The 16,158-nt window shown below is 43.3% G+C and overlaps 1 protein-coding gene across 1 annotated transcript in view; it reads left to right on the top strand.

Annotated features, from left to right (window-relative positions):
• The window catches only part of ATP8B1 (ATPase phospholipid transporting 8B1), a 68,852-nt gene extending 52,694 nt beyond the window's left edge, over positions 1–16,158 (top strand). The window contains exons 18-28 of the mRNA XM_080973420.1: positions 728–892; positions 1,597–1,708; positions 1,891–1,966; positions 3,977–4,109; positions 5,875–6,163; positions 7,321–7,544; positions 8,158–8,241; positions 9,829–10,074; positions 11,931–12,069; positions 13,529–13,659; positions 13,875–16,158. Of these exons, the coding sequence (XP_080829546.1) occupies positions 728–892; positions 1,597–1,708; positions 1,891–1,966; positions 3,977–4,109; positions 5,875–6,163; positions 7,321–7,544; positions 8,158–8,241; positions 9,829–10,074; positions 11,931–12,069; positions 13,529–13,659; positions 13,875–14,105 (1,830 nt within the window). The 3' untranslated portion in view covers positions 14,106–16,158. The remainder of the gene's footprint in view (positions 1–727; positions 893–1,596; positions 1,709–1,890; positions 1,967–3,976; positions 4,110–5,874; positions 6,164–7,320; positions 7,545–8,157; positions 8,242–9,828; positions 10,075–11,930; positions 12,070–13,528; positions 13,660–13,874) is intronic.

The raw sequence follows: 16,158 nt of genomic DNA, 5'->3' as shown, positions 1-16,158 counted from the left end.
GTTCTCTTAAGCAGTCCAAGTTCCACAATTCCGATCTTAATCCTTTAGTTTTGCAGCCACTGATGTAATGACTTTCGATCGTATTTAGTGAAGGAATAGGTCTGCAATTGTAGAAGAGCATGAGAAGAGCTCTGCTGGATCAGGCCCGTGGCACACCTGATCCAGCATTCTGTTCTCATAGCGGCCAGCCGGATGCATGTGGCAAGCCCGCAAGCAGGACTGTCCTGCTGTTTCCAACAACTGGCATTCAGAAGCATTTCTGCCTCCAGCCACGCAGGCAGAGCATAGCCATTGTGGCTGGAAACCTTATCATCCAGGAGTGTGGATTAGGTGACAGTTATAGGTGTGACCCTCCAGATGTTGTTGAACTCCAATCCCCATCAGTCCTAGCCACCATGGCCAATGGTTGGGGATGATGGGAGCTGTAGTCTAACACCATCTGGTAGAAACAAATGCTGACCACCCCCCAAAAATTGGCGGACTTGCTGCATTTGTTTCTGCTTAGATTTCTCTGCATCTTTCAGTTATTCCAAAATGCCTTCCATTTTATTCACAATCCCTGCTTGGCAGAGTGATACCTGTCAATCTGTTTTTGTCACAGAGAGCTTTCTCAGATAATAGAATTGCAGGGTTGGATTGCAATGGAGGACTCTCAACTAAAGCATCCTTGACAGATGGCCGTCCAACTTTTAAAAACTGATACATTCTCGTTCCTTCCCCCTGGTAGATCTTTGCAAATGAAACCCTTAGAACGTTGTGCCTTTGCTACAAGGACATTAGCGAAGAGGAGTATGAGGCGTGGAATAAAAAATTCATGGCTGCTAGTGTTGCTACAAGAAACCGTGACGAAGCTCTGGACAAGGTGTATGAAGAAATTGAAAGAAATCTAATTGTAAGTCTATTGGGAGTGGCTGGGGAAGGGAGCTTTTGCTGTCTGCTTCCACACTTGACCTTGCAATACTTCCTATGAGGCTGTCAACTCAAATAGCATTTTCTTAAATGCACACGTGTTTTTCTGGGCCCCTCTCTCTTCACTGCTTGGATGGCTACACGTTTATTTTCCTTTGGCACCCACATACATGCATCCTGACGCCTGAAGAACTTCTCTGCAATAGAGGCTGCTTTGGCATACTAAAAGTTGTTGTAAGTTGCTTTGGGATGATCTTTTCCATGTGGAGATCATGGAATTGTAGAATTGGAAGGGGCCACAAGGAGCATCTAGTCCAACCCCCTGCAGTCAGGAATCTTTCACCCAAGTGGGGCTTGAACCCACGACCCTCAGATTTAGAGTCTCATGCTCTGCCGGCTGAGCTATCCAGCCTCCTATGTCTGGGTAGGGAAACCTATGGCTTTTGAATGTAACCTGATATATTCTGTTAGTCATTTCTAGCATAGCCACACCATGCATTTAAAACACATCTATCATGTGACTTCGCCCAAAGAATCCTGGGAAGTGTAGTTTAAGGATGCTGGGAATTGTAGCCCAGTGGGGGGGGGGGAGCTACAGTTCCCAGGATGCTTGGGTGGTGAGGAGTCATAGGCTTCAGATCTGACAACGGCCATACTAAAAATGCTTGTTCTTTAAATAACCGGCAGCTCCTGGGTGCTACAGCAATTGAAGACAAGTTGCAGGATGGAGTTCCAGAAACAATATCCAAACTGGCGAAGGCAGATATTAAGATATGGGTGCTGACAGGCGACAAGAAAGGTAATGTGTATATAAATAGCTGCTTATTTACCCAAGGGGTGCGAATGCAAAGCGAATAGCTCTGTTCCAGGGCTTTTTCCTTGTGGTTTGAATTGCTGTCGTAAGTGCAGTGCCGGCATATGCTTGTGAAAAGTCAGGTGAGCTAACAGATCATGACACGGCATTTTGTTGTTCTGTTGCAGAAACTGCAGAAAACATCGGGTTTTCCTGTGAACTCTTAACGGATGAAACAACTATCCACTATGGAGAAGACATCAGGTAAACAGGAAGAAAAACCCTGGGGTTTTCTTTTGCATGCAAGGGATCTCTACTGAATGGAGTCACAGTGTAGGCTGGTCCATTAGGACAAATAGAGCATACTGAAGATCTCACCCTGGGCCAGCAGGGGGATACTGTAGATAGTTCAGGTCCACATATGCAAATAAGGGATCGAAAGTGACGTTCAGTGATTGGACAGTTACAGAAAGTGGTTACTGTTGCGTTCTAGTGGAGCTCTATATAAGCAGGCTGGCCGAACCCTTCAGTTCAGTTCTGTTCTGGCCTGTGAATAAACAAGACCTGTTTGAAGAATTGCTGTGTCGTCTGATATGTTCACCCACAACTTAACAGAGCACAGGAACCATCATCCTCATTGGCCTAAATCTACCTCACAAGGCAGTTGTGAGGACAAAATAGGATAACTATTTTTCCTGAAGCCGGGTGCCATCATTATATAACTTTAGGCACCAGACAAAAACTTTCCTCTGTAACTGGGCCTTTGGCCTTTAACTATCTGTGGCCTTTTAGAAGTGAGTGGGATTTTTTTTAATGCATTTCCTTTTCGTCTTAATGTATGTATGGGGTCGGGAGTTTTCTTGTCTGTTTGTTTTGTTGTAAGTTGCTTTGAAATGCCCTGGGCAAGATAAAGCAACTAACAAATTTAATAAATAATAATAGCAACAACTCTTACACACACCTCCTGTTAGTTTTAGGAGGAAAGGTGGAATATAGAAATTTTGGGGAATGGATGAATGAGAGAAATAGTACTTAAGGTTGATGTAGTAACCTGTGCTTAGGAGGATAATTCTAAGGGTTTGTTAAGGACTGGTGCCACTAACTTGGACAGCTGTTGATCTGTAAAACAGTGGTGATGAACTGTTTTTCTGGCTACTTGTGCTACAAGTCCAGTACAGAATATTACAGTGCACAAAAAGTTATCTGAGCCTGGAGACAGTTTTACCCTCCTTCTTCTAACTGCTGTCCCCCACCCTCCCACTCAATGTGACACATACATGGGAACCCCAGTTATAGGGAAAACATTCGGTGAATTACAGGTGGAGAGAAGTTTGTGGAGGGGATGGTTAAGCCCCCTCTCTCACCTGTAGCTTCTCTGCTTTTACCTGCCACTGAGTCAGAAAAAGAATGACTCAGGTTTGTAGACTCACCTTTGCTACAGGGGTTTAGTTCCTGGTGAAATACTTAGGATTTCTTGTTAGGGTAAGATTAAGGAATTTCACAATCAAGACTAAGAGGTTTCAGAAGCCTTGTAGCTTTTCCAGCTGCACTGGCCCCCGGTGGAGTACAGGGTCAGATTTAAGGTGCTGGTTTTGACCTTTAAAGACCTCCACGGCCTAGGACCCTCGTACCTACGGGACCGCCTCTCCCGGTATGCCCCACGGAGAGCCTCAAGGTCCATAAATAGCAACACCCTAGTGGTCCCGGGCCCTAAGGAAGTTAGATTAGCCTCAACCAGAGCCAGGGCCTTTTCAACACTGGCTCCGGCCTGGTGGAACGCTCTGCCTCATGAGACCAGGGCCCTGCGGGATCTGATTTCTTTCCGCAGGGCCTGTAAGACAGAGTTGTTCCGCCTGGCCTTTGGCTTGGAGCCAATTTGATTCCCTCCCCCTCTTTCTTTCCCTTTCTCCTCCTGCGATGAGGTTTCAATATTTTAATGTTGTATTTTAATTTTGTTTTTAAGTTGTATTCATTCAATTTGTTTTTATTATTGCTTGTTAGCCGCCTTGGCTGGGGAGGGCGGGGTATAAATAAAAATTATTATTATTATTATTATTATTATTATTATTATTAGTCAGTGGAATATGCCGAGGTTCTAGAATATTTTGGATCAAATGCCACTAAGAATAAAATATGCTGTAGGTTTTGTACACCATTCAGTTGCAAAGTGGCCTTTCTTGCTAAATCCTAGTGGCATTTGCTTGGACATCTTGAATTGTTACACCCATCGTGGTTAAATAGTAAGATTTTGGTTTTGCCTCTACACCTATTTAGTGCTCTTCTGCAGACAAGGTTGGAAAACCAGAGGAACGTAGTCGGATCGAACACGAATTCATCTCAAAGAAGCAACGATCCCTTTTTTGAGTCGGGTAGAAACCGTGCCCTAATTATCACTGGCTCATGGCTGGTAAGTATGGATTAGAGGTGCACTGATTACTTTGATGTGAGAGTTTTCCATACCCAAACAGCAGAAAATAAAATGCTAAGAATTTAGCGAATCAAGGCAGGTAAGCACATGGTCTTGCAAAGCCACCAACACCCACATGGAACTAAAACTGTCTTCATATTCAGGAAATTGGAGAATATTCATAAAGTTACTCCTTTTTTAATGGGTCAAAGCTTTTTGCCTTTGATGCTTCCTGTGGAGTCATGGAGTTAGAATATTTGCTTTCTGTTTATCTAGCTTGTTTACCCAGCTCAGTGAGATATTTGGCCATTTGAATAAGTGTAACAGGTGTACAGGATCAGATCAATCATCCTTTGGGACGAACGCACATACCACTGACAGCAGGCAGCATTTTCCATAAGGATATTTTACTGAATAAGGTTGTTAATGATTGTGTATTATTAGAAGATATATCTGATGGTGAATGGCATTGCAGAAGGTCTTTGCAACTGATCCACAGAGATGTTTCAGACACATCTTGCAGTACAGAATCAATGTGGCTACTAAGCCAAATACTCATAAGCAACCTGAAGGCAATTTTACTGATGATGTATGACTTTAGATGTGTCAAGTCATTGCAAACAAAAGAGGTAAAACCTCAACATGCCATTTTTATAGGGGGTGGTGTGCACATGACCCCAGATTCACTTTCTATCTCTTGTGGTGTTTTCAAATTCTAATCAGATTTTGAGTTGCTCTGTGCATTTGCTGCCTGTATTTAGACTTCTGAATTACTTTGCAATAATCTTTCAATGACAGTGGATGAAATTTTTCGGACCACTTCAAAGGTCTCCAAGCCTCCCAAATTGCAGTTAAATAGGTCTAGGGACCTTTTGTGGAGGAAGTAAAAGGGATGAGGAGGGGGGAAATGTGAGTTGGTTGATTTCTTAGTTCAAAATAATTAAGAGATGGCAAAGTATATATTCTTCCTGGGACATTAAAAAAAACCTTTTCAGCCTTCCCAATCAGCCTTTACAGGTCGATGACAAGCCTTACAGTATGAGGCTGAATAGAATTCTACATGTGGATTTCTGAAGTTCGGGAGGGGGGAAGCAGTTGCTAAAGAAGAGAAGTGTAGAATTTTTATTTTTAAAAATTGAATATAATTTTTAAATTTAATTTAAAAAGGTTAAATGATGCTTTTAACTTTTCTTTTTAAAACAACAACAACAACACCAAACTCCTCTGCTGTGTTCTAATAAAAAATAACAATCCACAACTCTTCAGTGCTCTATAAAAGGTAAAGGGACCCCTGACCATTAGGTCCAGTCGTGGCCGACTCTGGGGTTGTGGCGCTCATCTCACTTTATTGGCCGAGGGAGCCGGCGTACAGCTTCCGGGTCATGTGGCCAGCATGACCAAGCCGCTTCTGGTGAACCAGAGCAGTGCACGGAAATGCCGTTTACCTTCCCGCCGGAGCGGTACCTATTTATCTACTTGCACTTTGACGTGCTTTCGAACTGTTAGGTTGGCAGGAGCAGGGACCAAGCAATGGGAGCTCACCCCGTTGCGGGGATTCACATAGACCTAGTCAAACATATAGGTAAGTGTAGAGCTGCATTGGCACAGCAAAGCATGAATGCAGAGGGCTCTGTGGCTCTCTGGTAGACCTGATCTGACTTGCACGATGGTATTTGCCTCTTTATTCAGCCCCTACAGAGAACCTGTGCACACTCCTAATTTTTATAGCAACTGGAAGTTTACCGAGAACGATTATTTCTTACAGAATGAAATTCTCCTGGAGAAGAAAAAGAAGAAGAAGAAACTCTTGAAGCTGAAGTTTCCAAGGACAGCAGAAGAAAAGCAAAAGCAGATGGAGAGCAAAAGGAGAGCCGAGCTGGTCAAGGAGCAGCAGCAGCAGAACTTTGTGGACTTAGCTTGCGAGTGCAGCGCAGTGATTTGCTGCAGGGTGACGCCCAAGCAGAAAGCCATGGTGGTTGACCTGGTGAAGAAGTACAAGAAAGCCATAACCTTGGCCATCGGGGATGGTGCTAACGACGTAAATATGATAAAAAGTAAGTGGTGCACGCATTTTTTTTTTTTTTGCCAAAACACATTTGTTTATTTAAATGTTTATATGTCTCCTGTTGTGAAAACAACCAAGGCGGGTTACAATAAAGTCCAATAAAAATCCAGTAACAACAGTAAAAGAATACCAGCGGTATTAACAGTCTGTACAAAATGTAACTTTAACAGTTTCCGACAGATGCCTGTCAATCAGTAGCCTGGAAAGGCCACAGTAAACATATGGAACAGGGCTGCACTGGTGCAGTTAAGACAGAAAACAGGAAGGCTACCTCACCTCCATTGTTTTTCAATTTAAATTGCTCGGGGGGGGGGGGGAGGAATGCACCCAAGTGCATTTGGGCAATGGCATGTCCCATCTTTTATTCTTGCGGTAGTAATGTTTTAATGCTGCAAATTCTTTTTCTTGACCCAGTTTGCCAACCACATTCCTTATTTTCTGGGTCTACTTTTTCCTTTCTACTATTTTTGAGAATTCTGAACTTTTTAGATGACACAGTACAGTGGTACCTTGGGTTAAATATGCTTCAGGTTACATACGCTTCAGGTTACAGACTCCGCTAACCCAGAAATAGTACCTCGGGTTAAGAACTTTGCTTCAGGATGAGAACAGAAATCACGCTCTGGCGGCATGGCAGTAGCAGGAGGCCCCATTAGCTAAAGTGGTGCTTCAGGTTAAGAACAGTTTCAGGTTAAGAACAGACCTCTGGAACAAATTAAGTACTTAACCTGAGGTACCACTGTACACTCATGTCAGAATTTAATGTTGGGAAAGCAGGAAATAATGGGCGGCCTAGCCTCACATGCAGTGAAAATGTTTGTTTTTAATCTTTGTACACAGCAGGTGAAAATACATATATGATTGATTTATTAAAATGTGAAGCCTCTATGACGCTTAGACCTGGTTTACATATAATCCTAAGGTAAATAGTTAACTGGATCATCCAGACCCGGGGCTTAACAAAGGTTTATTGACCACGAACAAGCCACACTCTTAACCCGTGGTTTGTTGTTAGTTGATAAAGCTTGGTTAATGTTAATCATTGGCTAGCATTATGTGCAAACCTGGCCCTCAACTCCCTCCCTTCCTTGGTGACTGCTTTTCGTGGAAGGAACTCTCAACTGTGTGTTTTCATTGTTGTTCTAGCGGCCCATATTGGTGTTGGCATAAGTGGACAAGAAGGAATGCAAGCAGTCATGTCCAGCGACTACTCTTTTGGCCAGTTCAGATTCCTCCAAAGGTTGTTGCTTGTTCATGGCCGATGGTCGTACATAAGGATGTGCAAGTTCCTTCGATACTTCTTCTACAAAAACTTTGCATTTACGTTAGTCCACTTTTGGTACTCCTTCTTCAATGGCTATTCTGCCCAGGTAAGAGAGAAAAGCGGGGGCAGGGGTGTGGGGCTCATAAATGTCCAAGTTAGCTCATAGTCTAAGAGGCAGGAACATCAGTACCAAATAATATTCATGAAGTTTTACTCCAAAGTGAATTTTTTAGAATTGTGCTGAAGGTTTAAGTGCTATTCCAGTCAAAACTGTTCCTGGTGACCTAATTTATTGTCGAAACAAAATTAAAAAAAAATCCTTCCAGTAGCACCTTAGAGACCAACTAAGTTTGTTATCGGTATGAGCTTTCGTGTACATGCACACGAAAGCTCATACCAATAACAAACTTAGCTGGTCTCTAAGGTTCTACTGGAAGGAATTTTTTTATTTTGTTTCGACTACGGCAGACCAGCACGGCTACCTACCTGTAACTAATTTATTGTGTTATGAAGAGAGCCTACAATTGGAACTCAACTGCTGTGTAACTTTTCAACAACTGAGAACTGCAAGAGAAAAATAAGATGTGCAGTTAATTCTGTTTGTGGATGCCTGTTCTTTCAATTCTAGTTACAATCTCTTGACTGACACACTCTCTCTCTCTTTACATGGGAGATAGAAAAATGATGTAACCAAATTATTATTATATTATTTATTGCAGACAGCTTATGAAGATTGGTTTATCACTCTCTACAATGTATTATATTCCAGCCTGCCAGTTCTCCTCGTTGGGTTGCTTGACCAGGTATGCCAACAAAGTCAGAATTTATTTCTTTTAAAAGCAGTTCAGACTTTGGGATGCCATGGAAACAGCTGACCTGAATCCTCTGTGTTAGTGACCTCCATCCTGCTCAAAACCACTTACCTGTGGTTGGCTCTATTGATATACTGTAGAACTAGGAGCACAAATCCTGTAGCTACCTCCCACATCAAGGCCACACCTTCAGACCTGCTGATTCTATCATAGGAAAAACCCATGTGACTCTAGGTGAGGTTGGGTGTTCAGTGAACGGACTCTTGTATAACCAGCCTCCAGATTCCTCTTCCTCTTTGAATGAGGTTGTTGCTGGCATTCATCAGTCTTGAGAGACAATGGAGCGTGCTTCTGGGGGTGAGGCAAAACCCTGCAAAAATGCCTGTGTTTCAAGACTTATCAGGGAGCTATATAAAAGCCCTGTGCCTGTAAAGTCTTAGTGTCTTACGTTAGGCACCAGGTTGCTTTTGAGCAACCTTGGAGCTCCCATCATATATTACATGCTGAGGAGGCTGCAGAAGCAGAACCATACTGCTGACATCCCCCTTAGTGCTGAGCATGCCACTGGGCCCACCTTCTAGACATCCGTGCATTGGTGTGGATGTCCACAGTGAGGAAGTGTTTGCATAAGCAGCATAAGGGAAGACCTGGGCATTTTCTGGTACCATAGTGCAGTTATATGCAGAGCTTCTCTTGAGCAGTATGGAAATAAGGGTGTGACCTTCCACTGGTCAAAGCAGAAACGTAAGTCCTTATTTATATTGAAATACCTGCAAATATTGACCCAGTTTGCTTAGTGGGTTCTCAGAGATAAGATTGTGGCTGCTTTGCTCTTCCTCCTCCAATCTTGCTGCTGTTGTGATTGGGTTTATGATTGGGTCAGCAAACTTTTTCAGCAGGGGGCCGGTCCACTGTCCCTCAGACCTTGTGGGGGGGCCGGACTATATTTTCTTTTTTTGGGGGGGAAATGAATGAATCCCCAAGCCCCACAAATAACCCAGAGATGCATTTTAAATAAAAGGACACATTCTACTCATGTAAAAACACGCTGATTCCCGGACCGTCCGCAGGCCAGATTTAGAAGGCGTTTGGGCCTGATCTGGCCCCCGGGCCTTAGTTTGCCTACCCATGGTTTAGTGTGTCATCTGAACCAGGGGTGGTGGTTTGTTGTGTTCCAGACAAGCCAAAGCTGTAAACGAAGGCTTGTTCTTGGGTTTCAGTTTGTGGTTTGTCCAGAGGAGACAAATCATGAGCATCGGGTAAGATGAAACACTAAGCCAAATCATGGTTTTGCTTATGTGCAGTGCAGCAGGACCAGAGGAGAAGCAAAGAGGCCACAGTTGCCTCTCTGGGAGCTCACATGCTCACATGTTCATAGTGTTACATGCAAACTGGGCCATTTTTTACTGGGGACCAATTTTTCTCACTGTTTCTGTAATTGAGATATGGCTGCCTTTCTGTTTTGGAATTGAATGTTTCTGATTAATATTACAGAGTAGTTGTGTGTGCATATTTTATAGTTACCTTTCAAGATAAAAAAAATTGCTGTAGTAATAAAATTGCAATGATTTCTTTAAGGACGTGAGTGACAAGCTGAGCATACGTTTTCCTGCCTTGTACGTATCGGGACAGAGAGATTTGCTTTTCAACTACAGGAAGTTCTTTGAAAGCCTCCTGCACGGTGCTCTATCATCACTGATTATTTTCTTCATACCGTACGGTGCTTACCTACAAACCATGGGGCAAGATGGAGAAGCACCCTCAGATTACCAGTCCTTTGCTGTCACAGCAGCGTCCTCTCTCATAATCGCAGTCAACTTTCAGGCAAGTAGATGAATCTCATATAGCTCTTCTGATGTACACAAAACACATCAGTGAAGTGGGCAGCTTGGTAATCAAACTCTCTCTGATGCTGTGAACACAGAGATTTACGGCCAGACATTGTGTGTGCGGGTGGGAGATTGAGAAACTGAACAACCATTTCTCAGTCCTGCAGACCTGGAAAAGTTTTATGCGATATGAGACTGGGTGTGAGGAGGGCTGAGAGAGAGACCCTGTCTGCACTATACATTCAAAGCAGTATTATACCACTTTAAACTGTCCTGGCTTATCCCCCCCCCCCCAAGAATCGTGGGAACTGTAGCTTGTTGAGAGCTGTTAGGACAGTGGTGTCCAAACTTCTTTCAAAGAGGGCCAGATTTGATGAAATGAAGGGCCGTGAAGGCTGACCAAAGGGCCAACCGGCCAATCAAAGTTGTTGAGCTTTTTTTATTAGGATTTTACCCCAGTAAATAAACTGCCACAGGGGCCGGATTAAGCTCCCAATACATACCTTTGGACATACCTGTGTTAGGAGAACTCTATTCCCTTCACAGAGCTACAAATCCCAGAGTGGTTTAAGAATCAATCCCTCTTCCTAGTTGTCACTCTGGGAACTGTAGCGCTGTGAGGGGAATAGGAATCTGACAACTCTCAGCAGCCTCAATAAACTACAGTTCTTTGAGAGAAGCCCATGACTCTTTCAGGTGGCATGATGCTGCTTTAAATGTATGGTGCAGATGGAGCCCAGAGTGTTGCTACGGCTCTGTCTTGTAGCAACTCTGCCCTTCATCTAACCCTCACATCTGTGCATCTTAACCACTGGAACTCTTGCAAGAGGAGCAGGAAACCTGCAGGAAACCCGTGTGGCCCCTATCACCAGAAGTAGCATCTGGCAAGAGTGCAAACGCGCCGAGTGATTTGGGCTTTTTGCAGTTGTTCCTTATTTTTCTTACAATCCTGCCCTTCCTCTCGTGAGAGACCAGGACACAGCTTTTACAACAATCATAAAAACCCAAAGTAAAATCACAACCCACAACGTAAGCAAGTTATGCAGGTCAAAGCCGATTCCACAGTGTTCCAAAGGCTACAGGAATGAGGAGATTTTTAGCTGATACTCCTATGTGCAAACAATGCATGGACGATAGCCGGATTTTTGTAAGCAGGGAGTTTCATGATAACTCTTTCGTGCTGTCTTCTGAGCACAAGCAACTCCTGCTTCTCTTTGAAGCAAACCCAGAAATATTTAAAGCAGGAGAGGCGAAATGTTGGCTATGGGAAATGGTATGAGGGAAAGGAAATGAGAGAGAGGGGGGGGGGGGAGAGAGAAATAAATTGCTCTTGCAGTAGACCAGGAGGGCTGAGGGATGGCTCCCTGCTCTGTCCACTTGAGCATGCGATTCCTCAGAAAGTCAAGCTGAAGAACAGCTTGGGAATAGCTGGGAGAAAGTAGTAAATGGAGGTGCCGGTCTCCTTTGTCCTCCCCTCCCTTGTGTTCATTTTGCCCATTGAGAGCCAGTGTGGTGTAGTGGTTAAGAGTGGTAGTCTTGTAATCTGGGGAACCGGGTTCGCGTCTCCGCTCCTCCACATGCAGCTGCTGGGTGACCTTGGGCCAGTCACACTTCTTTGAAGTCTCTCAGCCCCACTCACCTCACAGAGTGTTTGTTGTGGGGGAGGAAGGGAAAGGAGAATGTTAGCCGCTTTGAGACTCCTTAAAGGGAGTGAAAGGCGGGATATCAAATCCAAACTCTTCTTCTTCTGGAGAACTTTCTTCAAGGTTTTGCAGAAACTATTGACACCTCCCACCTGCACTGTGATCTTCCCTCTTTCTAACTTCCACATGTCTGTCTGTTTGCTTCTAGATGGGGCTGGATACATCTTATTGGACGTTTGTGAATGCTTTCTCAATATTTGGGAGTATTGCACTTTACTTCGGAATTATGTTTGATCTACACAGTGCTGGGATCCATGTCCTTTTTCCTGCTGCTTTTCAGTTTACAGGTCAGTACTTAACTAAGTCACCATAGCTGCAGCCACATTAGTGACTACAAATGCCATGTGACACACCCCAAAGAGTCTACACTATCCTGGTGTGCCCTCCATGATGTCGTTGGGACTAAAAATCCCATCATCCCCAGTCATGCTGGCTGGAGCTGATTGGAGTTGAAGTTCAACACCATTTGGCAAAGGCGATCTTAAAAGAGAAACAAGAGTTTACCGTAATTAAAGTTTGGGCCTGGTAAGGCGGGGGCTCCATTTTATTCAATTTCATTGAATTTTATGTACGGCTGAAGCTGTTGAAGTCCAGAAAACTGACAACATATCACAGGCATATTTGAGGCCATGCTTGGTTGGGAACCAAACCCAATGTACACTAGCAATTTTTAATGGGGCTGTTGCTAATAACCACTAATCTTCAAATTTGAGTTCGCATTGGGACATCAAATTTCTGTATCTGTATCTGGTTTCTAATCTGATTTGTTGTTTGCATTCATATAAATCATCATAAAAACATCACCATCTTATTTTTATTTAAATTTGTATTCTGCCCTTAACCTGTAGATCACAGGGCGGTTCACAACATAAAAGTGGAAGATAAAAAACACAAAATACAGAATAAAAGCAAGAACAAAAACAAACCAATAACCCCCTCCCTTCCTGCCTTTTCTGTTGCCACCTTTCCACAAAAGCAGTCATCGTCAAAGTGGCTTTAGAGATGGAGCAGGGGCTGGGGACCGCAGAGCTCTGTAGAAGGGCACACATTGCAGAAGACCCCAGGTTAAATCTCTGGTATCTCAAAGGATCTCAAATAGCAGGGTTGGTAGGTACACCTGCTGGAGACTTAGAAGTGCTGCTGCAAGTCAGACTAGATAGTGTTGGGCAAGATAGACCAATTTGGGTCTCCAGCTGCTTTTGGACTACAATTCCCATCATCCCTGACCACTGGTCCTGCTAGCTAAGGATCATGGGAGTTGTAGTCCAAAAACAGTTCGAGCCCTAAGTTGGGGAAATCTTGAGGTAGACCAATGGCTTTGCTTGATGCAAGGCAGCTTCATTTATTACACACACACACACACACACACACACACACACACACACACACACCCCACTTCAGCCTTCACGAACCTGGTGCCCTCCTGATGCTTTGGGCTAAAATTCCCATCAGCCCTGTGCTGCCTGGAGCCTATGGAATTTGTAGTCCAATGCATCTGGAGGATTGCAGCAAAGAGCCATAGTATTTGGGCCCCAAGAGGCCATGTGAGAAATGCTCTAGAAGTTACTTCTCAAAACATAAACCCATCACCAAAGCCTTTTTTTAATAAAAAAAAAAAGCCAGTAATTCTTCCGGTAATAACATTGCAAGCATGTTTTCTTTCTGTGTGATACTATTAGCATGAAGGGGAGCACCACAGCCATAGCTATGTGTACATTATTCTTTCCTCTCTTTTTCCTCCTACAGGCACTGCTCCAAACGCTCTCCGCCAACCATATCTCTGGTTGACAATAATCCTATCCGTTGCACTTTGCTTGCTGCCAGTGGTCGCTCTCCGTTTCTTGAGCATGACCATTTGGCCTTCGGAAAGCGAGAAGGTACGTATGAGAAATGTAGAGGGCATTAACTTAAAACAGGGCGAGCGGAGCTGAGCTCAACGAGCCCACTGGTCTGTCTCAATGCGAAGTAGCATCTTAGGGTTCCCAGCATCTTCCAGAAGTCCACAGGACTTCACTTAACCTTCTGTCCGTAGCAAGCGAGTCTGCTTCCTTGCCTCGTCGTTAACCTTTCGTGCAACTTTCTCCTTTAAAAGGTCCAGAAGAATCGCAAGAAGTTCAAGGCCGAAGAGGAAAAGTGGAAGCGGAGGCAAAGCGTCTTCCGCCGCGGGATCTCTGGCCGCCGTTCTGCTTATGCCTTCTCCCACCAGCGGGGTTACGCTGACCTCATAGCTTCCGGGCGGATCATTCGTAAAAGGAGAGCTTCGTTAACCGCAGTCCTTGGCAACAATTTAGCAGAAGTTAGGCAAGCTGAAGAAGCCAGCTGATGATTTTCTGTGTCCTACAGGAAGTGGATCCCCCCCCCCCTTTTGAAAAACAATTGCACAAAGTTTTTATTTTTTTATGAAAAACTCAGGATTCTTTTTTCTTTTTTCGGGGAAAAAAATCAAGATTATGAAGACAGCCTGATTTCCTCCTCAAGCTACTTCGTTTGAGATAACTGAACTGAAGAACTGAGCAGTGTTTTCAGATCTTGATCCTTGTATATTTTGTTTCATGTGAAATTGAAGGATATAAATCCATGGGCTTAAAGACCAACAATTGCAATGGTTGTTCTTTTAAAATGATACTTAGAACTTCATGTTTCTTTTTTTAAAATGCAACCATGAAAATACAGTTTCAACTGATGTTTCGTGCCTCAACACCAAAGATGGACTTAGCTGAGAAGCAAAATGGTTCTGTTTGCCACTTCATTCCACTAACTCAGCTATGATTATTATTTTTAGCTAACCAAAGATGTCCTCTTTTTCTTTTAAGACAAGAGAGGTGCAGTTTTACTTTGCAAGCATTCGGAACCATTATTCACCGATCCATGGGGTATTGTGGTCCAAGGCAGCATGCTTTTAATAATTTTCAGGGATTTGGGTAGGGAAAGTTCAGTATATGCAAAGCATCTTAATCAGGTTAGCCTCTTAATCTGGCATTGGGGATAGGGAGTCTGTGGCTGTGTGCATGTTGTTCAGACTCCAACGCCCATGAGCCACAGCCACAATGGCCAATAGTCAGGGGTGATGGGAGTTGTAGTTCAGTGGCATCTGGGAAGTACAAGTTCCCTATCTCTGTTCTAGGTCTGGTTCAAGAGGCATAGCTAGTTTGCAACATTCACTCAACCGGGCTTTCTTGGGGGATACTCTACTGAAATCACCATCTATTGTTCACCAGCAGGACTTGGTGAATTGAATCTCTTTTCTGGTATATTGTTTTATACCACTGCCTTTACTCTTTTTAAAAGTCTCTGTGTTCTTTGTATCTTGTTTTGCGAAAAAAGGGAAGAGATATCAAACCAGTGAAGGGTGTATTATTGGCATACTTCCTTGATTTTCTACCTGCTTAACCTTTATGCAAGGTAGACGTCAACGATTCTCACATTACGGGAATTGTTTCCACGTAGAACAGGTGTGAGGAACTTTTGGCCCTCCGGATGTTGCTGAACTACAACTCCCATCATCCCTAGCCATTGATTTTTGCTGGGTGTGATGGGAATTGTAGTTCCCCACACCTGATGCAGAACATGTGGACACCATTGTACTTAAAAGGCACATGCGTTGTCTATTTTACTACACATGTATATGTGGCTAAAACCAGGTGTGCATGGGTTCTTCACACATGATAATGTGCACGCTTAAGTGAGACCCATGTTACAAGTCCTGGGTGAAACAGACTAAACTGAATAAAATGTTTTTTGTTCACTGGGTGGTGGTTCAAAGCACAAACTGGAACAAGAGAACTGATCACATCAAGGATGACTCCTTTTCACTATGTTTTAATAGTAAAAAAAATGTTTGAGATTTTTAGTGTACAGATCTTCAGAGGGTTTTTGTATTGGGACATATAAATGGTTTACATTTCAAAAATTTCAGCATACACCAATGTGTCTTGTTAAATAGTCACTATATAGTTCCACTTTTTTTTTTTTTTTTTGCAAACCATGCAGTCTAAAATCATCCTTTAGGAGCATGGAATTCATACATTTCTTCATTATTATTGTTATTTAATGTGCAAACGTTTACAGCTTTTTCTTTTCATTAGGTGGGAGAAGATTGACTTTAGTTTCCTAGCTTGATTTCTCTCCATCCAAAGATGAGGAGGTGGCGAGCCACACGTTTCAAGCTCCTAATCTGGGTGCAATATTAATTTTAACGTGCTGGTAGAGATAGGTATGCCATACACTTGTATCCAAACCATAAATTGTAAATATTTTTATTTGCTTAAAGATAATGTACATATTTAACAGGCCTTAATTTTTAATGCTTTTGACTGAAGTGAAAGAAGTGTTTTCACTGGTCCGGAATATTTTTATTAAACTATACTTCAAATACA

The sequence above is a fragment of the Podarcis pityusensis genome (assembly GCF_964106645.2).
Source record: "Podarcis pityusensis genome assembly, chromosome: 11".
Taxonomy (NCBI): Eukaryota; Metazoa; Chordata; class Lepidosauria; order Squamata; family Lacertidae; genus Podarcis; species Podarcis pityusensis.
The sequence above is the reverse complement of the archived record's forward strand: the minus strand, read 5'-3'. Positions and strand labels throughout refer to the sequence as shown.